The 24,467-nt window shown below is 43.4% G+C and overlaps 1 protein-coding gene across 1 annotated transcript; it reads left to right on the top strand.

The window, feature by feature from the left end:
* Positions 1-8,427: 8,427 nt before the first annotated feature.
* On the top strand, positions 8,428-22,798 carry nudt14 (nudix (nucleoside diphosphate linked moiety X)-type motif 14). The gene is made up of 5 exons (XM_040160596.2): positions 8,428-8,618; positions 15,802-15,845; positions 18,616-18,680; positions 19,313-19,622; positions 20,515-22,798. The coding sequence occupies exons 1-5, from the start codon at positions 8,538-8,540 to the stop codon at positions 20,762-20,764; spliced, it is 750 nt and encodes a 249-aa protein (XP_040016530.1). The 5' UTR covers positions 8,428-8,537; the 3' UTR covers positions 20,765-22,798.
* The last annotated feature ends 1,669 nt before the right edge of the window (positions 22,799-24,467 follow it).

Below are 24,467 nucleotides of genomic sequence, written 5' to 3'. Positions count from 1 at the left end.
GTATGTCTCTATCAGTTTTGCACATCGAGAGACTGACATTTTTTCCCATTCCTCCTTGCAAAACAGCTTGAGCTCAGTGCGGTTGGATGGAGAGCGTTTGTGAACAGCAGTTTTCAGTTCTTTCCACAGATTCTCGATTGGATTCAGGTCTGCGCTTTGACTTGGCCATTCTAACACCTGGATATGTTTATTTGTGAACCATTCCATTGTAGATTTTGCTTTATGTTTTGGATCATTGTCTTGTTGAAAGACAAATCTCCGTCCCAGTCTCAGGTCTCTTGCAGATTCCATCAGGTTTTCTTCCAGAATGGTCCTGTATTTGGCTCCATCCATCTTCCCATCAATTTTAACCATCTTCCCTGTCCCTGCTGAAGAAAAGCAGGCCCAAACCATGATGCTGCCACCACCATGTTTGACAGTGGGGATGGTGTGTTCAGGGTGATGAGCTGTGTTGCTTTTACGCCAAACATAACGTTTTGCATTGTTGCCAAAAAGTTCGATTTTGGTTTCATCTGACCAGAGCGCCTTCTTCCACATGTTTGGTGTGTCTCCCAGGTGGCTTGTGGCAAACTTTAAACAACACTTTTTATGGATATCTTTAAGAAATGGCTTTCTTCTTGCCACTCTTCCATAAAGGCCAGATTTGTGCAGTATACGACTGATTGTTGTCCTATGGACAGACTTTCCCACCTCAGCTGTAGATCTCTGCAGTTCATCCAGAGTGATCATGGGCCTCTAGGCTGCATCTCTGATCAGTCTTCTCCTTGTTTGAGCTGAAAGTTTAGACGGACGGCCGGGTCTTTGTAGATTTGCAGTGGTCTGATTCTCCTTCCATTTCAATATTATTGCTTGCACAGTGCTCCTTGGGATGTTTAAAGCTTGGGAAATCTTTTTGTATCCAAATCCGGCTTTAAACTTCTCCACAACAGTATCTCGGACCTGCCTGGTGTGTTCCTTGTTCTTCATGATGCTCTCTGCGCTTTAAACAGACCTCTGAGACCATCACAGAGCAGGTGCATTCATACGGAGACTTGATTACACAGGTGGATTCTATTTATCACCATTAGTCATTTAGGTCAACATTGGATCATTCAGATCATTCATCTGGAGAGAGTTTGCTGCACTGAAAGTAAAGGGATAATTATTTTGCACGCCCAATTTTTCAGTTCTTTATTTGTTAAAAAAGTTTGAAATATCCAATAAATTTCGTTCCACTTCATGATTGTGTCCCAATTGTTGTTGATTGTTCACAAAAAATTACAGTTTTATATCTTTATGTTTGAAGCCTGAAATGTGGCAAAAGGTTGAAAAGTTCAAGGGGGCCGAATACTTTCGCAAAGCACTGTAACTCTTCTGTGTGGCATTCGTGTGCTACTCGCTGAAAAACGTCATGCTGCGGCTGTGCTTTAGAGGGCGCCGTGGGTCTGTGACACATGCAGAGTATCCAACACACACCTCGAGTTGTGACCTCTTAAAGCAATGTCTACTTACGGCCTCTCGCCACTTGTGTGGACGTCGTTGAGCAGCTGAGCCACTGTTTCTTCACTAGAACCAAATGACAAAACTCTGACTAAAATAGCTGTTCTTTCCTAATAAGTTTAATAATCTTGTGACTCTTGGGATTTATCTAAGTGTCCTTTTGGGATTTTGAGTTTGTGAAGCGCTGAATAACCCTGGAAGATATGTATTTTTATAGTTGTCTGACAATAAACTGCTCATGACAAATACTTTTGTGCAGCACAGTTTAGCAACATAAAATCACACTTGGTCTCAGGTGGATTTTCTTTTATTTCCTTGTGTTTTATAGATGGAGGGCTAATGGACGGCGTGTAATCCTTCAGCAGCGAGCAGCTGCACCTCGCCATCAAACAAAGGAGCCTCATCTGTGTAGACTCTCTGCCTTTTATTGATCTCACATAAACACGGTGGAATCTACCCGCCGGTCTCACAGGTCACAGGCAACAGCCAAAACATGACTGACGTGGACAGTGTCCAGAGGTCACTTGAAAGGTCAAACAACCAGAAACAAGCCTGTGAGAGGGTGCTGGGAGAGGGAAGGGGGGACTGTCCATTCCTCGAGCCTCGACGTCAAAGGTCAAAGAGGACTTTCCAAACCGTCACCCTCTAGTGAGCCGTCAAGGGACACGAGTTCCTCCGTCCCTCCCCCAGAACACAACGGCTGCTGTCAAACCCGATAGAGGACACGCGGAGCGTCCGGGTGGGGGGGGTTACGTTTGGCCGAAGTAGCGTTCGGGTGTCCTGACCTCAGCCCGGGGGTCGACTCAAATTCAGTTTCAATCGAAGAATTCATCCTAATTTCCAATGTGAATCTGAATCATTCATTAGATGAGGACACAATACAAACGTTGGTTTTAATTCCAGTTGCCTATAAACCAAGTGATGGCAGGGTTGTAAATAAAAGCAGACATAGCAGTGTGTGTGTGTGCGTGTGTGTGTAAATGTGTTATTTGGGGGGATTTTTATAGCGGTTCGTAATATACTAAATTAGTATAAGTTGCATAACCATGTGAGGTGAGATAGTTCAGTTTTAGCAGACACAAGTTTTATGGCAATGTGCAGTAGTTGAGAAGAAATTTCACCTAAAACTAGTCGGCGGCCCAACAGGAAAAAGTCACAGGATCAGTCTTAAGGATTCATCCCTTGGGAACCCCGAATATCTGTACATTAATAAACACGTTGGCATCATTACAGCAATGCTGCTACTATGGATAACAATGTAATGTATCATCTTACATAAAAGTGGAACCTGTAAAACAGCAAAGTCACCATCGCATCTGGATCAGAGACAGAGACGGACTGTACGGGCGGATACACTATAGTCTGGATTCAAACAACTAAATGGAATGAAACAATAAGTAAAATCCATCTATTTTGATAAAACATACATTGCAGTTATTGCCAAATAATGTAAACATCATTTCCACATGACATGAAATGAATCGATGGAACACTTTTCTGAGTGACAAATTTCACTCGTGTTTATTGGGATTTAGATGAAAATATATGGCAGCAGTTCAAATGTCTAATTCTGCAAAGTGGAACATTTGGCCTGAAGCAAGCTGGTCCCAATCCGTTTATCAACAGACCCAGGAGCAGTATTTCACCTGAGTAACCTCATCAGTGTCTTCCAGTGACATCAGCAGGGAGGGTTTTTTATTTTCATCTCTAGAAATAAGATTAGAAGCAAAAGCACCTGCCGTGGCAGCATTCACCTGCTTAGATAATGATTTAATACTCTAGGACATAAATACCGGTTTTGACATTCTACTTATAATCATATGAATATAACTTCGCCCACAGCTACATTCTGGGAGCGGCGCAGTTTGGCTTTACTGTGTATGCGATGCTTAGCCAGACTTTTAGAAGTATACATCAATGTATAAATAAATTACAATTTATATTGTAAAAAGTGACCCATTAGTAGAATTAGCCTCCGGCTAAAGAAAGAGACAAAAGACTTTGATTCACTTCGTCAAGAATACGATAGGTTTTTTTAGTTCAGCGTGTGGATGTGCAGAAGCCCATTAGCACTTGTTAATTCATGTGTATTTTTAAAAAAGGTCAGAGTTCAAGTCTACCGACAACCATCGCTTTAACTGTAACGACAAGCTGCCAACACCTCTAGTCTGAGGCAACCCAGCCCCATTGTTCCTCCCTTCCTGTGGCCTCGGTGACCACGCTTGTTCACAGAGCGAATCCATGTCTCAGAGGGATCTCACAGTGCTGCTGTGGTGCAGCTGTGACAGCTTCACTCATAGTTTGGGTTTTCTCAGCAGCACCCGAGGAAAGAGCCGTACGGCATCCAAAACACGATGGATTTGTTCTTTCACTTCTCGTAAAAACTTCACTACGAGCTCAGAGAACAGCAACTAGCCTGCCAGGTCCCACTGATTCAGTGGATTCCTATTGTTTATTCAAATCAGCCACTGCACAACATAGAGAATATACTTGTTTACAACATGATTTAAAAAAAAAAATTTGATCAGATTTATTGGCGTTATTACGCAGAAAATGTTGCGATCCCAACAAAGTACTTTGTACTGGATGTTATAATATGGGAAGCTGTTGTGCTTTTACGAACCCCAAATGAGTTTAAATGTTTGTGTTTGTTCGCCCGTGTATTTGCATCTTGAAGCAGCGACACACAGAGCCGTCTCTCCACACGGTCGACTTCAAATGTCACTTTTCGCCCCCCCGTCCTATTCATGTTGTGGAGGCATTAGAGGGTGTCTTAATTGGTCCTTCCAGGAAGGTAATTAGCTCTGATGGCATGAGCTCCCATGGTGATGCGAATGAAAGCAACCACAGCCGCGTCCCACCGCTCACCCCGATGACCAGCGCACACACACACACACACTCACACACACACACACGCGCGCGCTGGTAAACACTGTGTGACCCAGGGAGTTGCCACATTCTATGGTCATTCTTGGCAAAAGACAATAGGCCTGCCTTGTTAAAATGGGCTCCTTCTCAGCAGGGGGACACAGCAGCTGGCCCATAGTATCAAGCTTCAATGGCCCCAAAAGCCTCACAAACCACCCAGTCCAGAGGTTCTTTTTAAACTTCTGCGAGGACATATTGCATCTCATTAGGAGGGAAAATACAAAGGAGTATATAAATATTCTCAACGTGTGGAGATAATGGTGTGTGTGTGTGTGCAGGTATGCCAGAGTGCAGCTCGCTAAGTAGTACTGATGGCTCAGAGTTAATTGTTCTTTCTTCTCTCAGAAATGTGCCCAAGATGTCCAAGTTGTCACTTGTCCTGCAGGAAAAACTGCTGTCTGAACCCTACAGGCATCTGAATTATCATTAATTATAATATTAGTTATGATGCGTCATTGGGATTTGGAGAAAGAAAGGAATTCCTTTTAAAGGACTTTCTTTTTGTCCACTGGTCCATCCATAGGAAAGGACTTCAGGGTAACTTCAATATGAGTTCAATTGATTCCAAGCTATTCTCTGCCCCAATAGCTTCCCTTAACTTCAGCCAAATTCCATTTCAGGTCTATTTGTATCCATGGAAGACAAACAAGTGCCATGAACCCCGGCGAAAGAAGACAGCATTGTGGGCGAGTGCACTATTCTCCGGTACAATAATGATGACAAAACAGGAATCCTGACCTCGTTCAGGGAAACGCATCCTGGGGCACGAAATACAAGGGACCAGAACAATAACAGCTCATCCTAAAAATATAAGGGCCTGACGGAGGAGCGTTTCCACCAAAACGGCCTTGAGGGTTGAATCATGCTGGTTGAAGGAAGAGAAAATACGACTGAAGCAGACTGGTCAGACAATGTGCCTCAAAGCCGACCTCGTTGTCTAACTTTATATGTTATATGTTATGAAGCAGCCTTATTCTAACTTTTGGAACATTCATTGCTTATATACGTTTTCATCTATTATACGTTTTTTACGCTAAAAAAGCGCCGACATAAAAGATGTCGGCGCAAGTCTTCACAAGCAATCTAAACGTCTTTTAGGGTTCCTACTTGCTGACCTACAGATGACCTGACATTGACTAAGCAGTAATATTGTTTTCACACAGGTGCATTCAGCAGTTCCCACAGCACCAAGGACACGCACGATAGGGTGATAGGATGAGTGTAATATTGTCCGTAGGTGTGAATGTGAATGGCGGCTTGTCTCTATGTGTCAGCCCCGTGATTGACCGGTGGCCTGTGAACCCGCCTCCCAGCCCGGCAGCTGGGATCGGCTCCCGTCGTGCCTTCTGTCACATGTCAAGTCCAATATTAACCCAAAACCAAAATGACTCATTGGACCCAAACAATGAGCTTAGAGGAGCCAAAACACTGCTCATGTATGTAATGTAGAAATATTCATCAACTTCAAGTATGACTCGATTCCAGACTAAATATCTGTATAAAATGTTTGTTTTCCATTCTTTTAAAAGTTGTTTTATAATATTAATATATTTTAAAGTGAGACATTGTCACCTTCATGTTTTACACCAAACACCAAACAGCGGGGGGCTGCGTTATCGAGAGCCCCTCAGACACACGCCACTATTTTGAAATCCGAGCTCGCACGAGAGGATGTAGGAGCGTCTCCCGGAGAAGCCGAGCGGCGGGCCGGGGCCAGAGGATGCTGGCTATCGCGACCCACACGCTGAGGCCGCTAACAGAGGTACAGCAGCCACCTTGGTTAAGTGCATTCCCTGAGCCCCTGGCCCAAATCCATGCTTGACCCCGGCTGATAAACTATGCTATGGATAGACCAAAGGAGAGTTAAGAGTTAGTCCAAATATTCCCAAACAACAAAACCACCACCAAAGTCAAACAAAATTAGAATACCCATCATTAAGAGTTTATCACATATAAATAAGGTAACTATTGATCATTTGATTTGCGTCAAGTGCTTATTATTAACTGTGGTACAATCCCAGCAGACTTTATGATTTAAAGAAACAAACTAGTAGAAAAATGAAAGTGAGATGGACACAATTTCCAAACAGTACATAAAGACATAAAAAGACAGAGAAGACAGACAGGAAGTGAGGATTTGCTGGCTCCAGGAGGCTCCAGGAGGCTCCAGGTTTGCCGATGAGCTGAGCCGGGAGAAGTCTGGCATGCATCAGGCGCATGCGGGCGGTAATTGGTCACGACTGCAATGAGCCTTCACCTGCGTGTTTTTGGAAGGGTGGGATTAACACGTCACGGGTGCCTAAAGAGCTGATAAGATTTTTTGTGGGTGGGTTAGAATGAGGCCCAAGAGAGGGATGGGTGTCAGGACGGTCCTCTATATGGATGAAGTTTAATGTTTCTGCTGCAGAATGCGCTGAAAGAGCTTTACATGTACTTCCAAATTCATGCCACGGTGTTTTTTTCAAAGCATGGATATTTTTAATAAAAACCCCAAATAGAAGTGACTCAAGTGTTGTACTTAACTATATGATTTTAAAATCCTTGCATGCCTCTTTATCCAGTCACTGAGATTATTAAATACAGTGTATTGTAGAAGTTCAAAGCAGTGTCTCTAAACCTATTTTTCTAGCAAAAACTATCCCATAAATATCACCTAATATATCACAAAGAAAAAAGCTGTTTACAAAAGCTTTGTTTAACTTCTTTCCGTTTCTATTATTCATCTCGAGACTCTTCAGATTTATGTTGAAACCCTTTGAAGATGGTTTAAACAATTTACTAGTGATTGCTTTGTCAAGGTGATAAGGAAAAAGTTGGTATTTGGTAGTCGTTGTCCAGAAATAACCTTTACGAAACCGTAATTTGTGACAAATGCTTGTTTTGACAACAGGAAAAATTCTTTCATCTTTTTTTCTTTATGGCTTAAAATAATTAAAAACCCTTGTTCCTCTTTTAGTTTTTTTGTGTTCTGTAAACCAGAGCTGGTTGACTCCAGCACAATACCTCAACTCTGCAGAACCCCCCCCCACACACACACACACTCCTCCGTCTTATCGTGTCCTGCAGCTTGGCCTGATCGGGCAGTTTGAATTGGACTGGCCCAGTGGAGAGACGCCGGACACATTGTTTCGTCTGGGCCTGTATTTATTTAGATGTAAATCGGCTCTCAATAAGTGTTACGTCCTGTCCTTGTGTAGTGGGTGGTGGACGGGGTTCATTTGTTGGAGGAAGTCCGCCCCGTGGAGATTGGAGCTCTGCAGATCCTTTTCCATTATAAGGCTGTTATTGATGTGAGGGCATGACATCATGCAGCCTCACCCTTCAAGGCAAGGTTGGTGAGAAAGAGCTGCCCACACCCATCTCTTATGTGTGCTCAGCACAGTGAGCGTGCGTCAGGATTTATATGTATTATATATTGGGCATTAAAAGGTCCTTTACAAATACAACACATTGGAATAAGCTCCCAAAATCAATTAATAATCAATAACAACAAGCACAACCATAAGAATCAACGTTAAATGATGATGTCTGAGTTGCTAAAGAAATTGAGCACTACTGTACATTTGTGTATTAATTTAGTATTTCAGCTAATGAAGGTAGAATGATTAATTAGTTTATGTACTCCTTGATTGCTTAACCTATACGTCCTCTAAATTAAATTATTTATTTGATATCAATAATCTATATTTACAGCTGTCAAATACATCCAATGGAGTAAACGGTTCAGTATTCACCTCACAAAATATACATATTTATCTATAAAGAGGCACAAAAGGACTTATGTAAAGTACATTATGTATGTTAGTAAAGGCAGCCCACTTGGTTACAAGGTGCTTTTAATTTGAAGTTGATTGAATACATTCCAGCACCACAAGTAAAGGTTTCTACAAGAATTCATATTTATAACCCTAATTATTGTAAAATCATACTTCTAAGTTGTTATCCGACCTACTGTATGCTAAGAAAGTTACTAAAAATCAAATGAACTGCCTTCCATTCGTAACATCCTTTCCACCTCAGCCTCAGCCTCATGTCCTCTTCCGGCTCCCGTAGACATTCCTTCACTGTCAGTTAGCGTGTGGTGACAGATTCCCATCGGTGAGCCGACCATCCAGCTGCAATTGTAAACTATGGAAGAGATTAATAACATTGAAGTCACTCCGTGCACAGAGTCCGATTACCTGAAACCGTTCCGGGTGCATTATAACCAGGTGAGTCATTTCTGTGTGATAACGGTAGATACAGGCGGCTGGATGCTGTAGGCTAGCAGCCCAACCCCCCCTCCACCCCCCATTCATTATGCTGCTAGCATCCTAGCATAACATGAAAGCTAAACTGACCTTAAACACACACGAGTACCACCACAATTGTTGTTGCTTTAATCGCAGTCACTAAACCAATCGCATTCGCTTTGTTTTTTCCCCGTGCGGCGTGTTTCCGCGTTTGACTCGAACCGGAGCAGCTAATGGAGGCAGCTACAAGCTAGCAAGCTAACGGTAGCTAGCTTGCTGAGGAGGAGGGGGAGGGGGAGGTGGAGGAGGAGGAGGAGGGATGGAGCATCACGTTAACGTTAGCGCATGCTTCACATTAGCACAGGACGTGCATTTAGTTAACTGTGCTGAGCCGTGTTACGGGACACGGGGACTTGGTGGGACTTGTGTGTGAATGCGGGCTTGTTGTCTGTAGGTCAGAAGGTTCGACGGTCCACGTTTTGCATTGAGATGAATTCCCCATTTGTGTGCGGAACACTGTTTGAAGTCCTGCGCGTTATTTATAGAGGTGCAACTTGTCTTAATGAATGTTAATGGGAAAGTGCAGGTCAGAGATGCTAAACGCCACACTGGAACACGGGCTGATATGTGGTTCATTTTGACATGATCTGTTGATCTCTTGAAGGTGGTATTATTTTGTGATGCAGATGTCAAGAAGATTGTGATCCACTGTACAAACAATTTCGATCATAAAATTAACTATTTTTTAATTCACAGTTTCAAATGCCACAAAAATTCTAATTTTTGTGTATTACAAATCAATCTTATTTGCTTTTGTAGTGTTTCTGTATACCTTCAAAAGTCCTTCCTTGTTAGATTCAAATGGGCAAATAATGCATCCTGAAGGACGTTTGGGTGGACGTAAAGCTATATCCATCTATCTTTTCATCTTCCCAACTATTCATTTTTAGCTGCCTATCCAGGTCATGGTGGCAATCAGGCCGGGTAGAGTGAATAATCTGTGACCGAAATCTCATTAACTGTACATCTTTTTTATCCCAGGAGATCAAAAGCTGTCAACGTTTCATATAAGCTGCCTCAGTGGTTTCCTGTAAGTTCTCAATATTGTTCACTGCAGAATGGAAATTGAAAAGCATGATCTTGTGATCTTGGAACATGACTGAAGTGTTGTAATGCTTTATTCATCCATGTTTTATAGGTTTATGATGACGTAAAGACATATGTATATTTTAAATGATATGCTTAAAGAAAAGTGTGACTGTGTGTCCTGATGGTCTGCAGCAAAGTGAGAAATGCCTCCTCACCCAAACATAGCCTGCAGTCCAGGATGAATTTATTTTGGGTTTCAAAACATTTGTGCAGAATCTCTTTCCTGCGTTAAAGACTTGGCTCCTGTTTGTAAAATCAGCATATGACAGTGGTGCAGAAGATGTGTCATAGTAATACTCGCTCTAACGACACCTAACTCACGCTGTAGATGACAGAAAGATGTTATTCAACATGATTTCACTGATTATGTCACATGCGAGTTAAATGCTATTTGCACTGTTCAGAGTGGAGTGTTTTTACTGATAAACAAAGGGCTCTTTTGTAGCGTTGCTCTCAATTCAATCCGATAACTCAAGTTAGCAAGGCACTCATGTGGCGGCCAGCTCATTGAGGAGTTTCTTTTTTCTTCATAGGGGGGCTACACCTGTGACAGCAATGGGGTGGGAGGGTCGGGGGGGGTTAAGCTTGTCAAGAGAACGGCGGAACGGCTAAGACAGCAGATGGACAACAAAGGACATGACTCCCTCTCCGTCCTGTCCTCCCTTTCATCCTCGTCATCTCTCCATGCAGCTCGGGGAAGCCCCCCCCCCCCCCCCCCCCCACAAAGGCCTTTCAGCCGCACCAAGGGAGCATCTCTTCCCCGAAAACCTCTCGTGTTAGTGGCTGCATCTGCAGCTCAGCCATTGGTCACCATCAGAAACGTATTCGCGTACTCTTAGAGTGGATGATGTCCTCTTCATCTTTAGTGTTTGCTGGGAATTTGTCTTCTCTCTCCACAAGGCAGGTGATTGTCCCCCGTTGACTCTGGGACACCCCTCTTATTGGCGTCGCCTCGTCACGGGTTCCTACTTGGAGCAGGATAATTACCTCCATTTATTCATTATAATGAGTTGAATTATTCATCTGGAATGATTTAACTTGCATGGGCCCCGACCATCAATGACCATGAGATCTATGGTGATCTAAGAAACACACACTACCTTTATAGGCTCAGGCTGGATTCACGGCAGTAAGATGAGCTCAATAGAGGGAGGGACAATGTTTTAACACTTTGATTTAGGGTCGGGTATTTCAGTATCATTTATCACATGTGAGAAACTCTAACCAAAAAGTTTTATTGGAATTCACACTTTAAAAACAGGCTGGTTCAACCTAAAAATGCACATTTTCCCTTCTGTCTCAAAAGCATCATCCATTCATCATCATGTTTCTTTCAAACGTAATTTGATGAGGTAATTTATTAACTTATCATTTGGCGTCGAAGGACTTTCCGTCTGAAGAACTCAAGGGAAGTGGTCGGAAAAAAACAAATATCGTAAAATTCTTTACAGTGATTTAATTTCAACCAATGATGCAGCACACAGAAGATCAGGATCAGGAAACTTATATCTGTATCTTCTTTTATCATGAATCCACACATCCACTATTACCTAAAATGTTGTTGATGAACTGCAAGTCTGAAATAATAATCATCGATGCCGTTCAGTGCAAACCGCGAGTAAACTGTGGATGAGGCAGAAACACCCTGCGGGTACTCACTTTGCATCGGAGGGACTCCAACATGTGAGCTGACTTGATGTGATCTGAGGTCTACATGCTTCTCTGTGGATTTCACCCCAGGGACGCGGTCACATGGGTGTGCGTCCTCCACTAGATCTGGCGCTCGTGCACAGGAGACGTTCACCGGCTCGCTCCAACGTGGCGGATCGGCAACCGGTAGATCACTTCTGCGCAGGTGCTTTCTGTCATTGTCCTTTCCCAACCCGGTCGGCCATTAGTTCACTGGTCTGTCTGTGTGTGTGTGTCTGTGTGTGTGTGTGTGTGTGTGTGTGTGTGTGTGTGATGGCCTTTCTGCCGTTGTTCGTGCTGGTGGGGAGGACCGAGACTACAGCGAGAACCAGAATAATACAACAACAAAAGACTGCAGAGCACATGAGATTCAAAGTGCTGTTGTATTTGAGGACGGTAGTTGATTTTTTTTCTTCTTTTCTTATTTCTGCTGCAGCTGCCGGCTTTATTGTGTGTGTGTGTGTGCGCGTGTGTGTGTGTGTGTGTGTGAGTGAGAGAGATGGTCATTAGACCTTAAGCACCTAAAAGACCATACATCCCACTCTACAATAGCCATTCACACAGGAGTCTGTCCTCTCTGATGCCCAAAGCCAAAGGGAGCACATTCATTCCAAGGTCCCGTGTAGCAGCGTTCCTGCTTCCTCGCTCCCTCGCTGCCTCCCTCCCTTCCTCCCTCGCTGTCTTTCTGTCTCCCTCCCCACGGGCTAATCTCTCTGTAGTAATCCATGTCGGCCATGATTCTCTGTCTCCCCTGGGCCATTCAGGCCTTCCCCGCCCCCCTTCTCTCAGCAAGTGGCCCCGGTAATGAGGGGAACCCCACCATCTGTGAGCTGGGACGGGACACAACAGAGGCAGCGTGCGTGCGTGTGTGCACGCACGTTAGTGGGTCGTACAGTAGGTCGAAAATAAATCCCCCATTTTGATGTTTGATGAGCGAAATGAATCATTGCTTAGTTATTTGCAATATATTTATGAATTACCTACCCAGGTATTGTTGGTACCTGCTTTTTTTCAAGTTTATTTTCATTTATTTTAGTTCTAACCGGTTTCTACTCACTTGATGGCTTACTTTCCTCTTATATTTTTCCTAATTTACTTTTTTCTTCTTTTTTTATCAGCTTTTCTCACCACCCATCATCCGCTGGTACTAAACATACATATATATAGATATACATATATATCTATATATATGTATATATATATACATATATATATATATATGTATATGTGCAAGCAAGAGGGTCCAATTTCAAGGGGCGAGGTTAACATGAAGGGCGACGTCCTGTCTGTACGCATGCTGCTCGACTGGGACAGCTAGAGGGACTTAATCAAAACTCGTGTATCAAATAAAAGGCGCAGACGAGCAGTGGGTGAATCAACATCCTGCTCTAGGAATGCTGACGGACCTGCTCCGCTCATTCACTGAGCGTCGCTGTAGGACTGATACCACAGCAATAACACAACTGAGCCTACACAACATTTGCGTCACACGCTCATTTCACGCCACAACATCCGAGTTAATGACGCATGAGGGGCATGATAATAGCTTGGCTTCATCTTGGGGCGCTGTCGTTTGAAGGTATATGTGACACAGTTTGTGCGTCCGATGCGTCGGAGGTTAACAGGAGTGGCCCTGAAGTAAACACCTGGTGGACCTGTATTATTTTTGTCGTTTTAAAGAGAGCAGTTCATTCAACTTTAAAGATTTGAGTTGATATTGTGCTGTATTGTTGTATTTCAGTCGCACACTATTCACATACTTTCATGTTTTACGGCGTGATTCCCTCTCATGCATTGCAATATTTAGAAGTGTCCTTTGAAAGCTGTGTGTGTGTGTGTGGGGGGGGGTTATGTCCTTTCAGATACAGATCTGGAAGTGGCTCTTTGGCGCGGTGGCGCATGCAGCTCAAACCTGTGCTGCAACCTTTTGTGTAATTAGCGGCCCATTCGGCCTCCTCCCATTTTGTCACTGGCACACATGAAGGCCCGTCCGTCGTAGCCGAGCATAAGCCCGTCCCAGTGAAGATGTCACTGCTGCGTCTGAAAGAGCTCGTGGATGGAGAGGAGGTGTATCCCAAATTTGAATTAAGGCCATATTTCCTCGGGCATTGAAAATGTAGGCCAACTTTACCATATTCATACAGTTGAATATGCAGTTATCTATGGTTAAAGGAATATTTTCTATGTTTTTACTTTGATTCACATGCTGTGAATGATACAAATTCCCTGTATGTCTAATATACTCAGGCAATAAATGTTCCTGATTCCTGAATTAAAGTTAAAAAGGCTTTGAGGTCTCACGTACCTCGATGACTTTGCCGGTCGACTTCATCCGACCCGTTAACTGTGACTTTTGCCTGATTTACCGATTCCGGTTTCCACCTCAACAATACGGGAAACAACATCGCAGTATAGGGCTGCAACTAACGATTATTTTGATAATCGATTAATCGGCCGATTATTTCTTCGATTAATCGATGAATCAGATAAAAAAAAAAAACAGCATTAAAAAACTTTATTTTCCAACCCTTTATTCTAAAACAGACTTGCAAATTCACATTGCAAAAATGCTCCTTGAACATAATAATATAAGGGATTCAATCGCTCATATAAGGGATTGGAGCTCCAGTCAGACCTCATTCATGCAAACAGCAGGATTCGGGATATGGGCTCAATTATTTTCAGCTCTACAACAAGGAGCTGGTCCAGACAGAGTATCCAATTAGATAGATTACATCCTAGAATCATTCAATGCAAAACCATAGATGTATCAAACACGCAGTATTTAATGCAACTAAAAAAAGGAAAAGACATATTTTATGTTATATCAGTGACGTACTGGGATGCCAGGCTGGCAATGCGGGTGGGTGGGACGCCGGCCGGACAGCAAGGTGGGGGGGGGGTGAAGCCAAATATGTTGAATTGAAATAATCAAGAGCGCCATCAAAACGCTATTGCAGCTGGTTCACGTTGTACACGCATTGATGACAATTCCATCCGTGAACACGTGACATTTGAAAAATAATACAACAGTGGCATTTATTATGCAGTCAATATCGTCGTCTTTTACACAGCGGTGTCTGTGATTACCCACAATGCCATTAGCACACTTTCAGGTCTCTCACGTGTCACGCACGTGTCGTCTTTTACACAGTGGTGTCTCATTGGGTGACGTAATAATCGTGCGACACAACGAATCGATAATAAAATCCGTTGCCAACGCTTTTAATAATCAAATTTTATCGATTTCATTGACTCGTTGTTGCAGCCCTGACAACGACGCAATAATATCTTTCATCGTTTGGATTTTCCCTCGATACGGTTTTGCACCCTGAAGCGTGAACACCTTTCCGATGAACTGGGCCGTCGGGGCTGTCACCCCAGTTTCCCTTAATGCTTCAGAGCGATGAGCCGACAATCTCACTGTGTGTGTGTGTGTGTGTGTGTGTGTGTGTGTGTGTGTGTGTGTGTGTGTGTGTGTGTGTGTGTGTGTGTGTGTGTGTGTGTGTGACATTTCCCACATACTTCATGTACTGATTGTGATTGTGTGCCTTTTTGACCTGGTCACGCCTGCCTCTGCGGTTTGATTGGAAATGTACGGGAGGAGGGTTCGGCTGATGTCACCTCAGGGCATTCAAAGGCTTTGCAACTTCTCTTGCGTGTGTTTTGTAAACTACAGGACATGTTTTAGTGATTCGCTATCAGGAATCTCTTCCTGCCACTAAGCAGCAGCGTGAGCTTTGGATCCTTTCCGTGACCGAGGATGCAGAAACAATTACCGAGTTCGATAGTTTTCGGAGTTGTAATTCCGAGGATGCTCCTGACATGTAAGCCAGGGCTGCTCAAAGTTAAAACTGCGTCAAAATTGCATATGCACTACTTCAATTTTAAAATATCGGGATTCGCAAAATACCATTTGAGACTTTTTGGTGCACAGCGCCACAAAAACCAACTAATTACAAACACTAAAGTTAAATTAAAGTTTCCTTTCCATTTGCTTTGCTGACCTTCAGTCGATAACACTCAACAGTACAGTGTTTGTCGCAGCTGCCGATGTTTTTGTTGGGTGTGGTTTGTGATATTTCTTCAACATGTCATCAGTGGCGGGGCAGTTGATTGCTTTTACAGTAATTGTATGAAATAAATCTGTGCTGTTTGACATCCTGCCATACCAGTCTCACACAACAATGGCAGCGAGAAGTTGCGCTACACTGCATACACACGGGACTCACACTTTCTGGTCCAACCACCGTGTTTGAGGATTCAAATATTGTTCTGTTTGTGTAGTAACATATGCTGTTTATTTTGTCTTATTCCTTCACAGAATGGCACAAAGAAATCCTGGGACTTCATGCGAACCCATGATAGGTAAAAAGACATTTTCTTCTCAACTGTTGGCTGCAAGCAGCCTTATTCTGTTTGTGCTCAAATAAACACACACACACACATGCACAGAGAGATGGTGCAGATGGACGGTGAGCTGTCAGCACTGTTTAGTTTGAACAGCATAGACGTGACCTCTAAAGAACAGCTGCCACGGAAATGGCTTTAAAATGTAAAGAAGACGCTTCATGTCCGTGTCAGGAGAGCTTGTCACTAACGTCTCTGAGGCTGGTCGAGCCCCCGGGGGGGCAGACGAGGAGGACCCGAGTGTACAGTCTTGACCTTCACCATCTCTGTACCTCTAAATATTACATGGACTCTGTATTTTTTCAGTTCAGCTGTTCAAATATCAAGATAAAAATGACTCGCAGATGATCGCGCTACATGGTTTAATTAACTATTTTCTGGTAAATGGTAAATATTCAGCTATAGGCTTATTGGATGTGTGCACAGTGATATGAATAAACTCTGGGTTTTTTGCTTGTGTCCTTTCACGGTAATCCATCATTTCCGCCCCTCACCTACTCCCACTATGCGTGTACCTCCAGCATCAATGAAATATGGCCAACACTGGAATGGCGGTCAAAACCTACCTTGTTTTTCAGGAACTGGTTCCCTGTCGTTCTACTCGGCAGTGGCTATAAATGTCTTGAGCTTCACAGGGGGCACTGTAAGAGAAATATCACACTCTTGTGTCAAAACGCCCGGGCCCCTGCTCAGCCCAGGGTACCATAATGCCCTGCAGTGAGTCTCAGGTCATTTAAGCCCTATTTCCTCCTCCTGCTGACCCCACAGAGCGAGGTTCCCGTTCCACCGAGGCAACGGCAATAAAGCTCAAATGTGTGCTTCCTGAAGAAAACCGCCCATGGGAACATCCAGTTTTCTGCAGAGGCTTATTCCCCCTTTAGCCCGGATTGAAAGGATCCAGGGTGTTTTTTTCATTTCAGTGAGTTGGAGGAGAGAATTGGGGGCACGGCACTGATTTGTATTTTAGCGAATGAAGCTTCATTTTCACCATGACATCTGGTAAAAACCACTGGCTTGACCAGCCCGTTCCATCCCATACCACATCTTACCCTGAGGTATTATGAACCCAAGGGAAGACAGGAAATGGCTAAACCCATTGATTTCCATCTCATGTTCCATGGTCTCCAACTGTGAGTCTCTCCCAGATGAAATGCATCTCTGTCCACAAGCAGATCTACAATGTTTGGAGTCCCATCATAAGCCGTCTCTAAATGGCCAATCTCCTGTAGCTTTTGTATTTCGACACCTACATGCTATGGGAGTATTAGCATCCGGGTGCTTGTTTATTACTGGACTTGAAGATTTAATGACAGCCAGTATTTTTAGCCAGTGCAGGAAATGTAAATGTTGAGCTCCGTCCGTATTCCCGCTCGTCTGTCTTTAGTCGCCTCTATGTTTTTAACTCTCAGCAGCCTGTGTCCACTGGCAGGCTGTAATAACGTGTTCAGTGAATCGCAAGGGAATAACATGCACATCTACACTCAAATAAGTGGTGTTTAGCAAGCGGTGCTCTATAAAACAGCAGGTCAAACCCCTCCATGTGGCGCATACGACACATCGATGAAGTTTGGGGACCTGATCCGAGGGTCTTGATTGCACGGTCTGTCGTAACCTTGTTTTCCCGCCGTCCCGCCAGAAGCCCCGCCGGGCGGGGGGGGACTTAACGGTGCATGAAAAGTCCCGATCGTCCGTTAAGCGCGCCTCTTGGTTTAACCATTTGAGCGTTTCCCTTCGGTTGGAGGCTGTAGAAACAGCTGTAATGGTGTGGAACAGCAGTACGGGACGCCGGCCTCAGTGGACTGCCTCCATGCCTCCGGCCTGTTTCCCCCCCACTCGTAGCCCGTAGCCCTGAGGTCGGAAATGAAGCAGACATCAAGAAACCAGTCAGTATTGCGTCTGTTTTGTCCAAATAAATGAATTCATCTAGAACATTGTTTTGTCCTTTGGAGTTCTAGACATTAGTAATCCGTAGTAATATTGCAACCACTCAGGTAATTGTGGAGATCTTTAAACTGGACCACATTGTTAAAAATAAGTTCAACCCATTAGTCATCTTCCTCCAATCAAGGTGGAAGCTAATCCACTTCAGGTCGGCCGGCGGATATTTATACATTTTATTGAAACCTTTTATATCTGTTTTGCAAACCGATATTGAGTCACTAACGGCCACAGACACAGTAAGTAAAAACAAGTTTTAACAGCAATGTGCAATAACGTCGTCTCACCCTGGGAAAGACAGGGCAGGGCTTCCTGCCGCCTCAGACACATCCGCTTTCCCCACGCCGACCCCGGGCCTCACGTCTCCGCTGGCAGCGACGGTCCCGCTCACACACGCTGCGCGCGTCCCGCTCCCTGGGCGCGCCGCACACTGGTCCACCGTGTCCAGGCTTTGATTGGAGTTAGTTTACTCAAACTTAAACGGCATTTTGAGAACGTATCGTCCGTCCTTGAGGGCCTGCGCGGGCTTCCACACGCGGCCCACGATGTATAACCCGGCAGTCAGTTTGCTTTTATGAGAAATACTTTTTTTTCTGATGCAAAAGCCAAGAACACTTGTTGTGTGTCCGTCGTACCTAAAGGCCAGCTGTTCCTCACACGCTGGTTTCAATCCACCGACCCGGTCGAGCATTCATCGGCACTCTGCCAAATATATTGTGCATGCAAAGAGGTTTACTATGAAGTTGTGCGTTGCTATCTAAACTGGACCTGTGTGTCTGTCTTTCTTCAGTGTGTCAGTGCTGATCTTCAACACCAGCTCACACTGTTTTGTCCTCGTCAAGCAGTTCCGCCCAGGTAAGTTTTGATCACACAAAACCTCCATCATTCCTTCTTGTCACCCAGCTAGATCTCGATTGTTGTGCATCCTGTGGGTACTTTGACTAAAAAAAGCAGGACATTACAATCCCTGTTTATTCTGCTGGATCTTAGTAACAATGCAGACTCATAAATAGAATGCAAGAGGCCCCGTTACGAAGCAGCCGGGCCTCCTTTGTTTGATGCCGCCAGGGATTGGACCACAGCGCAGTCTGCTAAATGCAAGGAAGTCTGGGCATTGATAAACTGTTTCCCGCTTGTCCCGGTTTTCTGTTGAGGGGAAAAAATACAGTCCTTCATCTGCAGGAAATTATTTTGGCTACAACCACGGATGGTATTTGTTCTTTTTAAAGGGTAGTGTTCAATAAGTTGGTCTCTTATTGGTATTTGACAATAGATGCTTAGAAAGATGTTTGTGGTACTGGGCCAAATAATTCAATTTGGCATCCACATGTCATTTCTCCTTTATTTCAGGCGATGCTTCACACATAAAAACATTATTTCTGAACGTTCTGTTGCATGTGCACCGTAATACATCACCGTTACATACAACAGACTGGTACGCAAACTACTAACAAGAATAACGTGCCACTGTTTTTCCCACCAACCAGCTGTATTCATGTCTGAGTGGGAAAGGGCCAAGACGCAGCCGCCTCAGCTGGCTGAAAAAACCGAGGAGGGCGAACCCGAGGCCGCCGCCGCCGCCGCCCCTGCCCCCGAGCCTCAGGAGGGCCAGTCGGCCTCAGAGGGGGAGAGCTCTTCTCAATGGCCCCCGGCCTCAGCGGGGGTCACCTACGAGCTGTGCGCCGGGCTGGTGGACAAACCCGACCTGTCCCTGGAAGAGATCGCTCGGCAGGAGGTGCTGGAGGAGTGCGGCTACGATGTGCCGGCCTCTAAGCTGAAGAGGATTACTTCTTACAGGTGCTATTTTGTATCAAGTTCTGAACCTCATTGAGCTGCGTTCACTCAGAAATAACCCCACCTTTGTTCCCTTAGTTGGACTGATAATTTAATTGTAGGTACCATTTAAAGGGGAACTTGAGAATGTTTTAACCAGAGCCTTGTTGCTATTCAGTAACGATTCAGTTATATTCAAAACATTTAAAAAAATAGTGTTCAAGTGTAAAAATACTAAAGTTACCCTTTAAAACGGCTGTGAAAGAGCACTCGCTTGTTGAAAAGCTTTTACGGATCAAACACTCGACCCTGAACTCTTTAGACAAAGTGGTAAATCGCTTCACGGATGAGTACTGAGCGCCAACAGTTTTCATTTTTTACGTCTACAGAAGCCTATTTAGCCCCTGCAGCATAATCCACTTCTGCACTGTCTAGAGTTCATTTAAATTCATTGTTTAGTATGAATCCACTCCAAATGTGGCCCCCAAAAGGAAAGCATGCATGAATACATTTGACCTTAGATAGAAATATGCAACCGTAGGTTGGTAGCAGACAGTTTTAGAGGAAGGGCCATGATGGTAAGACAGTTTAAAGCTCCGGGAGATGAACAGCTGCACCTGGACAGCTTTGAGTGACATCTCTCATTACGACGCTTTTGAATTTACTGGCACACCGCCTCAAGCAGTTGTTGGTGGTGTTATGTGTGGGCTTCTTCCACTAAATAGTCTGGTATCGTCTTAACCCTCAGGCCCCCTATGAGGGTGCTTTTGACAGAACTGACGGTGTGGTGAAGCCCCGAGCTAATAGTTGGCAGCAAGAGGTCACTTCGGGTGAAATGGCAATATGAAGACCTCAAAATACGGGTGTGTCGCTCTACAGATTTCGTATGTAACCTGTCCCTCCTCCTCCCCTGCAGGTCAGGCGTCGGCGTAACAGGGGCCAAGCAGACTATGTTTTACGCCGAGGTGTCTGATGACAACTGCGTGAGTGCAGGTGGAGGTGAGCCACGGGAGGGGGAGCTTATCGAGGTGGTCAAAGTCCCGCTGCACGAGGCCATGACGTTCGCCTACGACGAGCGTATACCCAAAACCATGGGCGTCATTTTTAGTTTCATCTGGTTCCATAATAACATGTCTCCCAAGTACAAGATCTCCACCAATGTGTAACTAGTATTAAGCAACCATCTTTATACCGTTTATTCCAAATGAAGTCAAACACTGGCCCAGCACATCCACTCTTCCCCTCATGGCTCTTCATCCAGTATTGCCTTTTTGCTTATTGGTACTTGATGAAAGGTGGGCCCCTCGTCTTGTTGCCAACAGGTATCTTTCATTTTCGTCCTGTTAACGTTTTTAAGTTTCATGGGGTCTTAATATTTTCCCTTAAAAACAAATTTGCCATAGCTGGTTGTCACTGGCACGTTGATGTCTTGATGAGTTTTTTGTGGTCTGTCGATCGTTTCATTTACTGTGCCATCTGTTTATAAATGGCTGCATATCACTGATTTAATTTGCCTGCCCTTGATTAAAGGAACGCTCCACTGCTTTTAGTGTAGGTTCTTGAAAGTTCTCTGCATTTATAGAAGCAAGCAAGCATTTAAGTACATCTGATATTGGCGCAACAAAAGGAAAATAAACAAACTCGTCGAACATGTCTTAAGCATTCCTACAACTCCCAGCATTCATTGCAAACTCAGTGATGCCGACCAGCCATGTCAGCCATGCTTTGCTTACATTTAGCATGCAAATATTCTTATTGGAGTTCATGCAAACAGTTCCACTTGCCTGACAGTGTGCAGGAGGACCTTTAATATGAAAATACACATCATGGGAACAACAGCTCCTTTTTATACTGGTCATTACATAAACCATTAAAGATACTGAGAAGGTAACGATGCAAAAACCGAACAGTGGAGTATTCCTTTAATCCATCATCCAGTAATGCAAAAACTATACTAGTCAGTGGTGGGGCCTTGTAACGATTGAGGTGTTAGGTGTGTTTTAACCACCACTTGTTCATGCATGCCTCAATAGTTTTCTCTGATCCACAGCCTTTAAGCAATACTTCTGATAGTACCCTGGGCTAAACAATCACTCAGTGTCAATCGTCGTTAAGTCAAACCAGTGGACATATTGGCAGACATTTTATTCTACAAGCCACGTGGGAAATGGGATTTAGGTATTGTTTCACTTCACCTACCTGCCCCTGCACCGAAGGTCTCGCCTCACTTTCAAGTGTTATTGTTGTCAAGCAAAAACCTGCAATGGGTTACCGATATTTGGGCTGTAACATGTCAGTGAATAGCTTTCATTTAGTTCTTGAGTTTTGGTTTAGAAGTGAGTCCTTTTTGCATCATTTTTATCATCATTACAAGTGAGTTCCTTTTACACACGCCATGTCAAGGTTACATTTTCAACTCATTAATGCAGGTGTAGGAGCATTCATAACAGGACTTAAACCCATAGAGACATTTTTAGAGGCTCTGCATTGTAAATCCGGGAGGGTCATTGACACACAAATCTCACACAGTCAATCTCAACAGCAGTTTGCCAAAATCTCAGGTCCAAATAGTCAAACGTTTGGTCATATTCAGGGTGGGTCTCTGGATGTGATGATGACCAGCATGTGGTTATGTTGACATAACACAATTCTCACTATATGTTATTATTATTCTTCATTCTAAAAGGGCTGGTACTTCATTTCTCAATCAATATGTGAAAAGAAAGCAATTCCCCCACCTTGTAGTTTTCTTAAAAATATGCAAAGTTCAAAGACCATTTTTAGAAAATTTCCGCTCGGACATAACACATTCATTCATAACACATCTCATTATTTACACGTTATTACTGTTTGCCATAAGAGAGCGACTCTTCTTGGTGCACCTCCAGAGTTTGAAATAAGGAAATTTGTTTGACAAAATTAATGCTTAATTGTAGTTTGTTTTTAATATCACCTTGAATATATATATATAGAAGGTTAAATCCTAAACCTACTATTTCAAACAAAAACAACCATAATATTACAGATGATGTATTTGTCTCTTCTTTGGTGAATGAAACAATATTTCGGGTAAAGATGAGCATCATCCAGGATTTTTTTTTTTGTTCCTGTGTTTTTCAGTTGAGGAACAACTGACAATCAAATGTGAGCATTTGTCTTCTGTAACCCATAAAACCTTGTGTTTTGGTATTTTTTTTAAATGTGTTTCTGGTGTACGTTTCTATTGAGTCTCACTGTGCATCAGCATTGGGCATCTCAACGCTTGAATCTGCTGTGGCTTGAGCTCTTAATTGATTGATTTAATCTGCACAAACGGTGAAGAGAACTTGTATCAACCAACCACTAAATATGTTTTTCATAATTCAATCAAATCTGTCCACCCAGACTGTATAGGAATATATGCAGAACCCTTAAGCCATATTTAGCTCCCCCTGAACCCTGATCATTAAGCTCCGTAACCTTTGTGTCCATCAAAGTTCATTTCTTGATGTACGATTGTACAGTTTGCTGGAACTGCTTGAAATGATTTAATTTTGTTGATTTTCTTTGGACAAACAAAGATGACTAATATGTTGATTCATATTCTCTCAAATTAACAACCAAACCTGATGTCTTTCACTAAATCAAATTTTCTCTTTTGATATCAGACGTGAATTTGGATGCAACATTTCTAATGCATACAAACTCAAACTACAGGACGTATCTACTTTAAGAAGTTTGCAAACATGTGTATTGCACCTTTAGATACCCATGAAGTGACCAATTAATAACTTGTGGGTAATTTTTTTTAAAAGGACGTAGACACTAGCCATGTTTCCATTCTCACATCTTTGCGCATTTTGAACGATTACAGTAGAAAAGCCATACGTAAAACCTTTTCTGCTGTCCCATTCCCACAACCTGCAACTCTTTGGCTTCGTCTTCAGACAACATGAAACTTGACCAATTGCAGTTGGCATGAAAGCATAAATCCAACTTTGCTAATTGAAACAAACTCTTGAAGGGCTCTCTCTCGTCTTTTTCTCTCGTATATGGCTGTACGTCCAAGCCGTCTTTTTTTGGTTTCCGGTCTGCGACCTCAACTCTAATTGTCTTTGCTGGCCGATTTAAAGCCACGTGCAGTTTGTAGTACCAACTTCTGACAGAACCACTGTGTAGCCAACATAATCCGCTACAAGCCAATTGTTGGAAACATGCATCATTCCCATTTTTTGTATTGTGTCATTTCAAAAGTTTAAAATCAACTTGACAATCAACTTGTCACTTGAATGGAAACATGGCTACTGTAACACAAACAGGGTTTTTAAACAATATTTTCTTAACCACAGTTTGACGTCTTGATAACCAGCCACCATACCATCATTAAATTGTTCTTTTTTATCTTTCTATAGTCTTCAGTTAAATAAGGTCTTCGTAGATCTCAACACTTGTTGAGTTTAATGGAGAACCTTATTGAAAAATTCCCAATGGTGCTCACAGTTTTCCATCGTTTTGTTCTGATAAAACCCAGTGTGGAAAAGAATGAAGATCTTTGCTTCCCACTTTTTAAATGGGTTTGCCATAATCACCCCAAACTGAGTTTTTCTCGGTGTATTTAGAAAATGTCTGTCTGCTGTAATTAGGCCAACCGCTTCTGATTTGGCTTGATGTGAAAGAAAAAAGAAGAAAAAAAAAAGGAGCCATTTTAACTTTTAAGGCCAGTCTGTAACTTTATGTGCCTGTCAAATGTGGAGAACCGCTGTGTGACTTCCAGCTATTATCTGAAAGTCGAGCGAATTTAGTGAACGTCATAGAGGAAGGACTGCAGCCTTGATTGATTGCCGAAACAAAAGTGGCATCCATGAAAATAGAGAGCTGTTGCAAGTGGCA

Source organism: Gasterosteus aculeatus, chromosome 18 (genome assembly GCF_964276395.1).
Source record: "Gasterosteus aculeatus chromosome 18, fGasAcu3.hap1.1, whole genome shotgun sequence".
Lineage (NCBI taxonomy): Eukaryota > Metazoa > Chordata > Actinopteri > Perciformes > Gasterosteidae > Gasterosteus > Gasterosteus aculeatus.
This window is presented reverse-complemented; position numbering and strand designations above follow the sequence as displayed.

What these genes read in the sequence shown, in the direction of transcription:
- nudt14 (XM_040160596.2), top strand. Translation starts at nt 8,538, where the DNA reads ATGGAAGAGATTAATAACATTGAAGTCACTCCGTGCACAGAGTCCGAT. An exon ending in TTCATGCGAACCCATGATAG is followed by an intron (nt 15,846 to 18,615) that starts GTAAAAAGACAT and finishes GTCTTTCTTCAG; the next exon opens with TGTGTCAGTGCTGATCTTCA. An exon ending in CGTCAAGCAGTTCCGCCCAG is followed by an intron (nt 18,681 to 19,312) that starts GTAAGTTTTGAT and finishes CCCACCAACCAG; the next exon opens with CTGTATTCATGTCTGAGTGG.